General features: G+C 39.1%; 2 protein-coding genes across 4 annotated transcripts; one reads left to right on the forward strand and one right to left on the reverse strand.

Moving 5' to 3' along the window:
• Positions 1 to 2155: 2155 nt before the first annotated feature.
• lamp1b (lysosomal associated membrane protein 1b) lies at positions 2156 to 8265 on the forward strand. The gene is made up of 7 exons (XM_068704975.1): positions 2156 to 2279; positions 2459 to 2540; positions 4120 to 4313; positions 4422 to 4550; positions 5017 to 5083; positions 5971 to 6138; positions 6227 to 8265. Exons 2-7 carry the CDS (start codon positions 2480 to 2482, stop codon positions 6364 to 6366), a joined length of 759 nt encoding a protein of 252 aa, XP_068561076.1. The 5' UTR covers positions 2156 to 2279; positions 2459 to 2479; the 3' UTR covers positions 6367 to 8265.
• Positions 8266 to 8543: 278 nt separating this feature from the next.
• LOC137891152 (growth hormone-regulated TBC protein 1-A-like) lies at positions 8544 to 13254 on the reverse strand. 3 transcript variants are annotated; one of them, XM_068735635.1, is made up of 8 exons: positions 13097 to 13254; positions 12452 to 12597; positions 12206 to 12364; positions 11771 to 11895; positions 11221 to 11317; positions 10090 to 10262; positions 9813 to 9911; positions 8544 to 9302 (listed from the first exon to the last, which is right to left on the reverse strand). In XM_068735635.1, exons 1-8 carry the CDS (start codon positions 13150 to 13152, stop codon positions 9201 to 9203), a joined length of 957 nt encoding a protein of 318 aa, XP_068591736.1. In that variant the 5' UTR covers positions 13153 to 13254; the 3' UTR covers positions 8544 to 9200. The 3 variants fall into 3 exon arrangements, with proteins under 3 accessions (XP_068591736.1, XP_068591718.1, XP_068591727.1); XM_068735617.1 differs by having other exon boundaries at positions 9813 to 9998; XM_068735626.1 differs by having other exon boundaries at positions 9779 to 9998.
• Positions 13255 to 13667: the final 413 nt, after the last annotated feature.

Genomic DNA, 13667 nt, shown 5'->3' on the forward strand with positions numbered 1-13667 from the left:
GTACAAACGTCAACACCCACATAAAGTCTAACTGACTGAGTCAAGTTCAACTTTTTCACCAAATATGACAAAATCCATCCTTCCATGCTAATCTGAACATCACATCAAACTCCTGTGACTCTGATATTCCCCTAGATTAGAACAAGTTTATATGTACAATCAGCTCACAATGTCTTAAATAGACCCGCACAGTTATTCCCCCTCTTCAACATATAGTATAAATCAATTATTAAATGGTTGTAACACACTAATGTAGTTATAAGCATTTAGACACAATTTAAGTGTTTCCTCATGAGTTCTTATACATTTTTAAAGATGTATTATCTTTTCTGTGATCCCTTTTGTGACTGTGGCAATTGCAAAACAAATGTACTAATAAATGTTTTATAATATACTGTTCATTAAGCAACATTACAGCTGTGTTATGCTGTGTTATCAAGCTTACATTACATATTCTCTTCATATAAATTTTAGCTGTTGACAAATACAAAAGTAAACACACATTAATGTCCTTATATCTGCTTACAGCTACATTATAGTGTCTTATAATTTTTATTTAAAAATTTTAATAAATTCTTTATAAAGTAGTTTCTTATCACAATAGTTTGTATTACAAATGATAAAATTAGACGTTCTAGAACTTATGTAATAGATGACAAAGTAATCTAACTTTAGGTGAATTTTGTTCCTTTATAACTCTAAACTTTTAGAGGTACATTGCATCAGTTTTACAAGGTACTTTTGGATGAACAAACATTAAAAATGCAGCATTTGTCACAGGCCTGTATCAAAAAATGTGGCACAAAGACTAAACCACAGGTTATCACGTGCAGAGTAGAAATAGAGTAATATAGTACAAAAATGCACCTGTTGGTGAATAATTTGAGAAATATAAAGAGTCCATCAGCAGACTGCAGAAAGATTGATGTAACATTTGCAGCCGGTTAGAATCCGTTTAAGTAACTGTGTGCAAAATTTTGGATGGGTCTCAAGACAATTTTCAGATGTTTCACTTGGTTGCAATCTTCAACCTCGCCGCTTGATGTCACCAAATCCTACACACGACACCTTTAAATAAAAATACAATACTTAATACAGCCTGTAAAAAGTAAGAATACCCATTCTTGAAAAGTGACACGTGTGACTGACATTTAATCATGTATTCGATTGTTAAAACTGATGCATCAGTGTGAGCAGTATTTTACTGCCGGTTGAGGTGAAGCTAGTTTTTATTTCTTCACATATAGGCTACAGTTTGTCAGTTTTGTCCCCAGATAAATCTGTTTCTGATTAATGGGTGACAAAACAAATAAAAGCAAAGTTCTGATACAGAAACCTATTTTCATTCTCTGGACTTTGAAACTGTTGCTCTTTTGTAAAATATCTGATCATTTTAGCCTACCTCTTTCGGCCTTGAACAATTATCTAAATGAAACCATATGAGATGTTTACAGTGTTTGGCAGAGCTAACAACTATTAAACATCTGAAACGTGACAAAGAAACACAACTGATTATTAATAGCAAGGCAAAACGTTTTGGGAGCAACTGATTTAATGTTTAGATAGATAGATAGATAGATAGATAGATAGATAGATACTTTATTAATCCCGCAAGGGGAAATTTGTTCGCTACAGCAGCATTATGATACTGGTCAGCAATCAAAGTAACAGAGTAAAAATTAAAAATATGGAGTATAAAAATACACAATATATACAATAAAAATAAAGGAGTAAAAAATATTAAATGTACAAAATGCACAATTTATACAATGAAATAGAATAGTATTAAATTAACTAACTAAGCAGTAGTGCAAAGATTTAACACTGTTTTGTATTCCATTAGCTCATCAGATGTCTTTTTAATGAAAAATCTTTATCTGAAAGGAAATTACTGACTACGAGTCTGATGTTAAATAACTGATTTGAGTGGAGTAGAAGTATAAATTACAACAAGTACTCAAGTAATGTACCTCGAATATTATTAAGCACAGTACAGTACATGACGAACATCGTGTATTGTGACATCACTGGATAAAGGCATGTCAGTGTCATGTTTAGACGTGATTTATCATTTAACTCTTAAACACATGCGTTAATGAGCAGGGCGTGTCGGCTGCTCGTCACGTGACTTCCTGGGTGTTTCTTAAAGCCTCGGTCACATGATCCTGATGTTAGTCTTCTTTTTGTACCGGCGGTGATAAAGTGTGAAAAGGAGAGCTGAATTAAGCTTCACAGCTAGCATATGCAAATACAACGAGTCTAAACTTGTCACCAGAAAGGTAAGTGTGTTTTTTTTGGGAGAACTGTGCTTCGTCATCTCAACAAATCAGTGCGCGTGACTTTTCTTTTCTGCTTGTTGTTGTTACGCTAACGTTAGCCGCACTAGCATAAGTAAGCTAGCGTTAGCTAACTGACCGCGTCTCTTGTTGTGTTGTTGTGATTTCCTCCTCACGAGCAGCCGGAGACGAACCGGAGCAACATGACGCAGATCTGTGGTGTCCAGTCGTGGTGCCTGGGACTGACGTTACAGTTGATTTTAGGTGAGTATCGGTCAGGTTTACGCTTTATATGAACATTAGCCACTATAACTATAACGTCACCGAAGGTCACAGATAACCTGCCTTCGACTAACGGTAAAACGTCAGCGCCGTTAGGAATAGCGAGTATAAAAGCGACATCTTCTGTGTTTTCTGACGATTTAATCTGTTGTGACTCCACTTGGATGTAGGTTATTGTAGCAGTTAGTATGACAGACATATACGCCTTTAACTTGTGGGTTTAGGTTTGGGTTGCTTGGCCATGAACATGCTGATCTCGCGTGTCTCTCCGCGCAAACTGAGGTTCCTCAGAGGGAACATCTCACTTTCCTCCATCACTACCTGTCTTAGTGGGAGAGACCAGGAGGAAGAATGAAGTAGTGAAATAAGAGGATGTTTGAGTCGGTTTCTATTGGAATCAATCAGCAAAATTGAGGTGTCTTATTGATAATGGTGGAAGTAATAAATGCATAAAACTCAAGTAATGTATGTAAATAGTGTTGAGGTAATTGTACTTAAGTATTTTAAAGACAGGTCTTAAGATGTATAAAACTATATGTTGAGCCTGTACTCTACTACTGTATTTGAGTAGCGACTTGATTTGTCTGTTTTTACATACAAAAGTTCAATTACCTCATTAATTGTTATAATAAATAACATATACTCCTTCTCCCTCATTGAGAACTCCAGAATCTATGAATATGGAAGTATTGTTTGATTCAACAGTTTAACTGTTGGACACAAAATGTCTTCTACATCACTGACAAATGTATTCTCAGTATATGTGAGCTGGAGGTTCAAGTTTCCAAATCATTCTTGTGTGAGTTGCATATTTGACCATTAATTGACCTACAAATTCAAAAACTCAGAGTTTAGGTTATTACAAGGAAAGCTTTACTCCCTCAGAAGATGAAGGTGAACACATTCGTCTCACACACAAGTACAATAAGGAAAACTAGTCTTTGAGTGGAGGGGGTCTTTATATTTTGCTGCTGCAACTTCCTTTAGATCCATTTAGTTTTATTAGTTGATTGACAGTAAAATAATCTGCATAATCATAGTGTGGTATGGCTCTCAGATAAAGGATCACTGGTTTAATATTCTTCCTGTTACTTGTGTGCGTGTTTGATAAGGAAGACGTAAGCCATAGTGGTGTGATAATAAAGCAGTAAACTACTAAAACACCAGTCACGCAAAGGTTTTTTTTTTGTTTTTTTTCAGATCAAAATCAAGCTTTTGTTTTTAGATGTCACTGCAAGCCTCAAAGCTCTGGTGTCAGATATAACATGATTTGCTAGAGTATTTTTACACTTATGTTATTGAATAGTTAAGGCTCTGAATACTTGTTTTACCTGATGGTCCCATCTTAACATAACCAGATCTAGAGTAAATAAATATACATTTTTAGATACAAATGGAAAGAAAAATCATCACTTTTGTAGTGAAATCTGGTAGTCAAAATGGGCCCATCCCACAGATTTTAGTTTAGTAGTTTATTTTTCTTGGTTCAACTCGTATTTATTGAATGTTGACCACCTTGCATTTCTGTAATACTAGACTCACAACTGAACACTTTTTGCAGCTGCTGTCCTGCACCAGGGTTTAGCTACAGTGGCCCCGCCCACAACTGCCCAAACCACTGCTGCGCCACACAAAGACCCTGGCAGACCTGAGAAAGGAAACTACATGGTCACCAGAAGCAACGGCACTGCCTGTTTACTGGCATCCATGGGTCTCCAGCTCAACATCACCTTCAACTCTGTCTCCCAAAATAAGGTGCCTAAATATAAACCCCCAAACAGTTGTCTGAATTCAGTTGGAGCTATAAATACAGACACATTAACAAGTTTGAAATGCTAAATGTTAGCTCCTATTTGTTTACAGACAGTGCAGGATGTTGTGAACCTTCAGCCCAACATGACGAAGCCCTCTGGATCATGTGACTCGGACAGAGCCTCCCTGGTGCTCACGACGGATGCAGAGAAGACCAACCTCACCTTCATCTTCACTCTGGTAAGTTACTGTGCTTCTCTCATTTCCTTATTTTGTGCTACCTCGATTCCTCGCCCGCTCCGCTAGAGGAGCGAGGAGGCTTGCCGGAGGAGCTATGAGCGAGGAAACACCGGTATATCCTTTGTGGAAGTGTTTTCAGCACATGTAAACAAATGAAAGGGACGCGTATAAGTTGTCATGAACACCGTTCTGCTCACCTGATAGAGATCATAAAACACAACTAAACAATGGATAGCTGATGCAGCAGTGCCATACCTTGTATTCAATTGACGTCGCTTTAAAATGACTGAGGCGAGGATGTCTCATTTGTTAAATGCCTGTTTCCTCGCCTCCTCTAGTCACTCCCTCGCCTCCTCCGCTCCCTCCTCGTGTACTTCATGAAGTTGCCTCTAGATGGCAGTTGGAGCTTGCGGTAACCTCGCTTTACTGCAACGTTACTGACTGACGTCTTGCTGTTTCTCTCCAGAATTCCACGTCCAACAAGTACAACCTGAGTGAAGTGTCTCTGTCAGCAGACTGGCCTGACATGAAAGGTGAGTGTGTTTGACCTGCCAGTTTCTATGGTAACTACCCTTTTTAATCAGGTTGAATAACAACGAGTCCAACTGATCCTGTGATACGCCTCAGCTTTTGTTTGGCACCACGTATACAAACGCATACCCACTCTACAGTGTCACTGTATAACTGACTGACTCACTGGTTTAGACAGTGAAGGGGCTCTCCTGACAATGTAGTTGGTAAATACAAAGGAAGCGTTTTGCATGCCCCCTCATGTTTCAAATTACTTTTATTTTGTAGTGCCTTTCAGGAAACAAGAGAGAGATGTAACATTGTTACTGTTTTAACCCCTAAGCTACAGGGTTGTGTGTTAACAAATATTTAGATTAAATTGACTTAACTACATGCCTGTTACAGTTAACTGAGCAAACAAAGATAGTGTGGCCATGTAAATGAGCACATTAAGGCTGTCAGAGGCTGCTAAATGTTTAGTTCCTGTTCTAATACAGACACATTCAACACTGTAACTCTTCCTCAATCTTTAGTCTCCTGCAGGAGTACTTTGTTCTGCCTAAAACTTCACAATTTTGCTCACAACATGAATTCATTCTTTTATTGGTTATGCTAATTGGCTGGAGTATTGCATTGCTATGTTTTCAATTAGCTCTTTTGTAGTGATTCTTTTTTTTTTTTTTAATGGATGCAATTGCTGTTGAGATCATCATGCCCTTAACAAAGCAGCTTCCTTTAAATTCTCTATGCAGTGTGATGAAATCTTTATTTAATCCTGTCTACCGGCATCGTTCTCTAAAGTTTATTTTCAATTTTTTTTTTTGTCTCCATTCATTTAAATCTGTTCTCCCTCTTCTGATGTTGTACCTCGTCTGTGTTACTTTTGTTTAACTTCACTCCTCTGCTACAGAACCATTATCTGCCAATAACCGCAGTCTGGACTACCTGCGGGGAACCTTTGGGTTCTCGTACATGTGCCACGAGGAGCAAACTCTGAATGTGACCCGGGATTTGTCCATCAACACCTTCCAGTTGCAGGTGCAGCCCTTCGGCCTCACCGGAGATCAGTTTGGAGCAGGTAAACACTCCCGTCTGGTAGAATTGATTTAAAAATGAATCTGCCTTCTCGCTTTAATTTGTCCTCTCTGGTGTTTTCACTCCCTCAGCTGAGGAATGCCAGTTAGATGAAGATGACATGCTGATCCCCATTATAGTCGGCGCAGCTTTAGCCGGTCTCGTCCTCATCGTGCTGTTGGCTTATCTCATCGGTAGGAAGAGGAGCCACGCTGGCTACCAGACCATCTGAGGTCACTGTCATGTTCCCAGAGGCCAGAGCGCGCTATCCTTAAGATTAACCACTGTTTTATGAGAGCTAACACTCCACCCTGTCCCCCCTCTAGTGTGTGTGTGTGTGTGTGTGTGTGTGTGTGTGTGTGTGTGTGTGTGTGTGTGTGTGTGTGTGTGTGTGTGTGTGTGTGTGTGTGTGTGTGTGTGTGTGTGTGTGTGTGTGTGTGTGTGTGTGTGTGTGTGTGTGTGTGTGTGCGTGTGTGTGTGTGTGTGTGCGTGTGCGCGCGCTTCTTTGCCCTCATCAGTAGCACTAGTCATTATCACTTTGTGGAGGTTGATGTGCTCTTTCTGAACCGATGAAAACAACCTACCGGTACTACGTGAGGCAGGGGATGGAGTTGAGCAGAGGGTCCATGAGAGTTCTCACATTGTATTGTACTATTTATGATTTCTGTGAAAGGAATTTTGAGGGATTGTGTGATTTTGAGGGAAAAGCTACTGTAGCTTTTCTAATTGGTCATCTGCTTTGGGGCGACCATTTTTTTGTGGTCTTCCCCCGAAATGAGGTTTGTTTATAAAGGGAATATTTTTTGCTGTAACTTAATCCACTTCAGACAGTTTTTTTTTTTTTTTTTTTTTTTTTCAAACTCAACATTCAGCCCAAGTTTGCAGATTTTATGTTAACATACTAAAATCACAGTAACCTAATCTTAAAAAGGACATGTGAGGAGTAGTTAAGATGCATTTTTGAATTTGTTTTGTTGACTTAGATTACTGAGAACATGTCCCGTTATTTCCCTCTTAAAGGTACACAACTCCTTTTGTATGGAGACTGCACAAGTAAGAGTTTTCATCTTTGTACGATAATTGTGATTTGGCTTTTTTTACTTCATTTAAAAGAATAATTTAACATTTTGGGAAATGTGCTCGTTTTATTTCTTGCAGAGAGTTGAATGAGAAGATCAATACCACTCTTAAGCTACGGTCTGCTGACTGCTATCTTAGCTTAGCACAAAGACTGGAAAGATGAAACAAATCGGCCTGCCAGCGTCTCTGAAACTCAAAAGATAAACGTGTTGCATTTCGTTTAATCTGTACAAAGGCTGAAGTGTAAAAAAAGACGAGTTGAAACAGTTCGGCATGTAACACCCCAGAAAACAACAAGGTAACATGTTTGCAAACTAGAGCCATGCTAGCTTGTTCTCTATGCTAAGCTAACTCTCTCCTGGCTGCATTTTCAGTACAGACATGAGTGGCTTGAATCTTCTCATCTAACTCTGGGCACAAATGTGGATTCCCCAAAATGTCAAACTATTTGATTAGTGATAGTAGCCACTCTTTTGGAGTCTGTTGTTACAATGGTCACACAAAACAGGAGTTGCAATCAAACAATCTGAAAAAAACACTTCAGTTTGCTTTGGTGGATGAAAAGGCTCAGGACATCACTGTAAGAGTGTACTAATCTGGAAGTGTTGATATCCACTGGGTGGTTTTGTTTTTCCCCTGAATATGGCCCCACTGGTCAGGGGAAGAAGTTGCACTAAAGTTATCTCAAATAGCCCCCTGTAAGGAATAACGTGGCCAAAATAATCTGGTCTGTGTTAATCAGTGCCTTCCCCGCTGTAACATAGATGGGATTAAAGTAAAACCAATACCATAGAGGTACTCACTCACTGACTGACACTGTGTGCTGCCATGCCTGGGACACTGTCTTTGTGTCTCACATAGCCTTCATGTACTGTTACTACCATACATATGCATTGTTTGATATTGTAGCAGAAAGTGCAGATGTTGTTTTTTTTTTTTTATGTTTTTATCCTCTGTGATCTAAATGTCCATGTAGTGATTTAATCTTGTTTTAATTGAGTTGTTTGAGTTGTTTTCTAAAGGAGAGGTCAATAAAAGTGAATGAACGCGACTTTGACTGTTTGTTTTGCCTTCACACAGTTCATCAGCTGTCAAACCTGTTCTGGGTTTGTTTGGACTTCTTAGAAGTGTAGGTGTGCTATTTTAGAATAATTGTGATGTTGAATTCTGGAAATGCATTTTAAGTTTAGATTATTCATGTATCAAATACTTGATTACATTGTGTAAGGAATACATTTACACTTTTGTTTTTTATAATTTAATGACAAATGAAAGCCAGTGGGATTCTGAACAGCTTTTTATTACTGTATATTTTTATCACATCTTGGCTCATCAGTTTCTGTAAAAGCGGGGTGAGGGAAGGTTGTCCAAAGGTGTTTGACTGTTAGTGATCGTCCCCAGGCAACCAGAATGTAACATTGAAATCACCACTTCTCTTTCCTTTTATTGGCAGATGCAGTTTTGCAGTAAGCTAGTTCAGGAAAAAGATTAGACCAAAATATTAGGTTTCTGTAAATGATAAAAAGTGAAACAAAGTTCTGTAAATTAGCACATCTGATTTTACTTTGAGGTTTAAACGAGATATATTAATTCCCTTTTTTTCTTAAAATACAGATAAAACAACTTAGAAAACGAATTGTTTCACTCCCATACTACTGCTAAGTAATACTTTGACATGCACTGCAAACTGCATACTACTGCAGTACTACTAAAGTATTCAGTTTGCAGTGCATGTCATAAAAACATGGCAGTTTTAAATACATTTTACAAAGTATCAGGCTTTATGATCTTTAACTATAGCAGCTGACATTTTTTACGTTATAGTGTACTATCTGAAAATGATAACACAAGGTAAACAAAAAGCCAGCAGCAGTCCATCTGGTAATAGATCATTGTTCAGTAAGTACAGTTGTTACTTTCTTACACTGATGAACGCTGCCAGTTTTAGAAATCCAGTCAAATGGGGGGAATGGTGGATCCAAAACTTTATGGCCTTCCAGATTCTTCCTCCAGTATTCGTTGTCTACATTTCTCTCTGAGTTTATCAACAGTTGCCATTGACAGGTTCCCAGGTTCTGTGAAGATTTTCTGTAAACAGAGTTTGAGAGAATGTCACCAAATTGATCAAGGTTCAGGATTATCCCTCTTAAGACATTTACACAGCGACACGCCAAGCTAGAACTCAGAATAAGCTTCATATAAACACCTCATCCATAGTAAACTGGCTCTTTATAAACACAAATTTCCATTCTAGGGTTGGGTCATATCTGTCATAATCTGCAAAAATGAACATTTTCTATGACACCTTTTCATATCTGTATACTGTTGGTAAATCTATTCTCCTGTCAAAGATGTTTCCATGGAAAAAAGCTCCACTCTTTCTTCTGTTGTTAAAGAGCGTTTTCTACCACTGTATTTTGACATTTTTGGAAAAAAACTATTAGTTAATGAATTAATAAGTTTATTGATTCAACAACTTTTTACATTTTGAAGTATCTGGCTGAAAAATCTATAATAAAAAAACAATCATTAGTTGCAGCCCTAAGGTCCTTAAGCAGGTTGACCTTTTGCAAAGGTTGCTTTCCTTTCTCCTCGCACCTGCATGAAGGTGTGGCAGTCCAGAGTGAAAGCTCCACAGGTGATTTGTTTGAAGCACTCGCACACGTCAGTCAAAGAGCGAGCTCTAAGGATCTCCGGCTGGTGGTGAATAATAAGAGTCAGAGCAGCACGGAAAAGAACCTTGGAGCCCTCGTAGAAAAGACAATCCCAAACTCGCAAAACTGTCTGCAAGAAACAAGAAAGAAAATAGATGTCTGTAAAACATCACCATGAACTCCTCCCTTGTCTCTACCATTAAACCCCAACTTTTCCACACCTCTATCGGGAGTATGTCAATGTAGAGGCAGATGAACCAACGTGACACCACCAGTGTCCATATGCCGGGATACTGGGCCATGAGCTGTCCTACTGCAGGAGCTTTAGCCTTCACCAGCTCCCCGAGAACCTCCTGGTCCGTCTTAAGGCCCATCATGGCCGGGCTGTAGAAGTCTACAATATCCAAAGAGTAAATGAGTTTATGAGTGCAGTAGTGCTACTTGCTGTGAACTCTAAGATCAAATATAAATATTTCACATTGCTTGTCCAGAACTTTTTGCAAGAATTCATTTTCCATGTATAGTGCCAGAAGGCTTCAACGCGTGTCCACTAGTCTTTTATATTACAACTAGGGGCCTTAATGAGCAAGCACAATTAATTTCCATTGTTATGCACAACTCCATATAGTCATTATTATGGCTATAGTGGACCATAATAAAATGCAGCTATTGGTTCAAAGAAGTAACAAAAAGTAACACTTTACAGCATAAGCAAATCGGTTACATTTGAATGATTCGAGATTTAGCTGAGATAAGATCTTTCTTCCTCTTATAAACAGGAACGTATGCAAACCTTTGTTGCAAGTGGGTTAAATTACTGCCCCGCTCTCGGTTCTGCCTAAAAGTGTTCACGTTGAGTTTGCTGCTGCCTTATATCTAACTGGAGCAAAGCAAAGAATTTCCTCACTGCTCATCGTGCTGCCAAATTATGCCTCTGGGTGAGCCCATCAACGTTCTTGCTTACCCTCTGTAACTGAGCACTGCTGCGTTATTTTGTCGTACATATTTTATATTTTAGTATATTTGTGTTTTTTCAAATAATAAGTCTTTGTTTTATTGCTTTGTTTGACCTTTGTTCTATAGTTTTGATTGAATAAAGGCCCTGCACCGCCTTGGTTCACCGACACAGCTGTTTTCACTTACAGTGTCTCTTCTCAGGACTTTGCTTGACATCTCCCTCATGTTCTGTTGCAGCTGTGACTGCTGGACAACACACACCTATACCATTTTTATTGGTACATTGACTTTGGTTACCTTGTAATTCCATAGACACGTCCGGCTTCAACCTGAGCAGACCTCTAATCAGACAGACCAATTAAGAAACACCTGTATGGGTTAAAAAAAACCTCTACCTGGGAGAATTCTGCCCAACAATGCATCCATGAGCCAGAAGGACTTCTCTTCATCTTTGGTGATGATCATGAGGTAGCCTGCAATGAAGTTCATGCCCTGACAAGAACAGAGACAGTGGTGATCTAACTGTGAGCCTACTGGCATAAGTTACTGTAGGAATGCAAATACATGACAGAATATATGCTGGATGTATCCAACAACATATTTCTAAAAGTTTAATTAAGGATGCGATTTTGTCACCAATATATTGTCAAAATAGTTGTGATGACATACTTGCATGTCTGGAAAAACATGTGCACCTTTCATTCTGTTCACCCATTGACTTCCTCTACCTTTATTTGGTTCAAAGAGGTTGCAAAATATGACTTTGAATTTAAATTATATTATTAGGTTTGCTGTACAAGACTCTAGCAGGGAGTAGTGAATATTGCAAAGAAATCCAATTAGAGAAAACCCTTCTCATGTGTTTAAATAAGGGACTAGCCAGTCCTGTTCTTTAGGCAAACAGATGTTATACTAAGGGTGGGGAAAAGAAAGTGTTTTGTTCACCTGACAGTATCCCACTTCCTTATTATGGTGTCCGTAGGCCAGCAGCACGTTGTACAGAGCCATCTGCAGGCTCGGTTCTGCTCTGCTTTGGAAGAGGACGTTGTCAGGAAAGGTCCTATGCATGTCTGCCAAAAATGACAAGACAACAATTGTTCTACTATGATAAAGACCTGTGTGTTGATACAAGTTGAGGTGTGAATGTGGATTGTAGTTGGGGCGGGGAGAAAGGATGAGGCCTTTTTTTCACAGCAGACATCCTGACTTTTCATGGCAGGAAAAGTATACAGCTGCTACTAATAACATTCATGATGACTCTGTTATATTCAACTGACAGTGACAGTGTGACGGTGAGCCAACAGGCACAACACCAGGACCCTGAAACTGAAGCAGCTGAATGGAACTTAGTCATCATTAATTTGACTTGTGTTGTTGCACCTGTATGAATGGTCTCCTTCAGCTTGGTGTCGTGCTCCATAGCCAGCAGAGACTGGTAATAACCCAGGTTGCTCTCCAGTCGGTCCTGTGCACCGCTGGCTGCCATCCAAATCCTGGCACGGTGCTCATTGGGCACGCCTTTACGCACGTACCTTTTCACTTCCAGAACAGATTTTATAATTAACATCACATAACCAGAGAGCACCACAAAGGCACCAGAAACTAAGGTATGTTTGCTGCTTGTACCTGTCAAGTTCTTCTCAACATGTGGTTTCTCTTGAAGGAGCTTGGACCATCTCATGGACCTCCTGTTGAGGACAGCTACATACTCATTCATCATCTCCTTGTAGGGTTCGAAATCGTGACGTCTCTCAAAGCCATAGGGGTCGATCCTGCAGAGGCAAATCCACACAGTCCAGTATCAATGTACAAATGAATGACTACTATGCACAAAGCACAACTGTGAACAAGCAGCTGACAGCTGGGGTCACTTTCCTCCCCACCCTTCTCTGCCGCTCCTATTCCCTGATGACAGACACTACAACAGACTCCAAGAGGTCGGGTTTCTGTAGTGGGGAGATCAAATGCCCCAGCTGGATGAATACTCAGTTTTAAATTACTTTCGAGTGAGATGAGTGGCAAGGAGCAACATTCAAGCTAAAAAAAAAATATTTTCCACAAAACAACTCTCAGCTATGATGTTTTACTGAGTTTGGTAGTTTGCTTTTAATAACGGCTTTACATGTTTAAGTAAAACAAAAAGTGCAAATACAAAGAGTTGATGAGGAAAGAAGCTGACGTAAATAACTGATAGTCAAGAAAACATTTAACAACGGTTCCTAAAAGAAAGACGTGCAGTAGGAGTGAACACCACATCAACATGAAGCTCACCTTTCACTGCCATTATTACATGTAAGAGGTTCAGAAGCATTTCCTTTCATTTCCATTGTGTGTTGTGCTGCAGGTAGTAGTCCACCGAGGCTATAAACAACCGGCACAGAGGAGATTATTTCATTTTGTTTCCTTGGAAAAGATCTGGCTGCTGTCAAGGTAAATAACAAAGCGGTCTGAGTTTCAAATGACTCACCTTACAGACTTCTCTGAGAGGAGGGGCTAGTTGAAGCAACACCCAGGTAAGATCCACAGGTATGGACTTCATTTGCATGCTAAACAATCGGAGGAACAGAAACAGTAATGTTTGATTGTATGTCACCTTGCATATTACTGTCCATGTTTATCAAAATAAAGTGTAGATGGTGAAACATTAGTTCCTTGTCAGAATTTTAGAAACAGAGTACAAATCCCTCCCTCCTCACTTCAATCCCACTTGAGAAATATGTAACTATTAAATAAATACCTATTTGTTCAGCAGATTAAACATATTTTCTGTAAGTTTCATCTCACGTGATCTAAACGGTATTTGAAATCTGTCTCCACATTGTCAGGAATAATATCAAAAACT

Source organism: Cebidichthys violaceus, unplaced genomic scaffold, assembly GCF_023349555.1.
Source record: "Cebidichthys violaceus isolate CVI_PGR_0920_01 unplaced genomic scaffold, fCebVio1.0.p SCAF_11, whole genome shotgun sequence".
In the NCBI taxonomy this organism is placed as follows: domain Eukaryota; kingdom Metazoa; phylum Chordata; class Actinopteri; order Perciformes; family Stichaeidae; genus Cebidichthys; species Cebidichthys violaceus.

Bases quoted from the DNA above. Each gene is read 5' to 3' on its own strand.
- lamp1b (XM_068704975.1), top strand. From the start codon at position 2,480: ATGACGCAGATCTGTGGTGTCCAGTCGTGGTGCCTGGGACTGACGTTA. The intron at 4,314-4,421 runs GTGCCTAAATAT...ATTTGTTTACAG, and splicing joins ACTCTGTCTCCCAAAATAAG to ACAGTGCAGGATGTTGTGAA. The intron at 6,139-6,226 runs GTAAACACTCCC...TCACTCCCTCAG, and splicing joins CGGAGATCAGTTTGGAGCAG to CTGAGGAATGCCAGTTAGAT.
- LOC137891152 (XM_068735617.1), bottom strand. From the start codon at position 13,152: ATGGAAATGAAAGGAAATGCTTCTGAACCTCTTACATGTAATAATGGC. The intron at 12,598-13,096 runs GTGAGCTTCATG...TTGCCTCTGCAG, and splicing joins TGTAATAATGGCAGTGAAAG to GATCGACCCCTATGGCTTTG. The intron at 11,318-11,770 runs GTGAACAAAACA...TGTTCTTGTCAG, and splicing joins AGGAAGTGGGATACTGTCAG to GGCATGAACTTCATTGCAGG.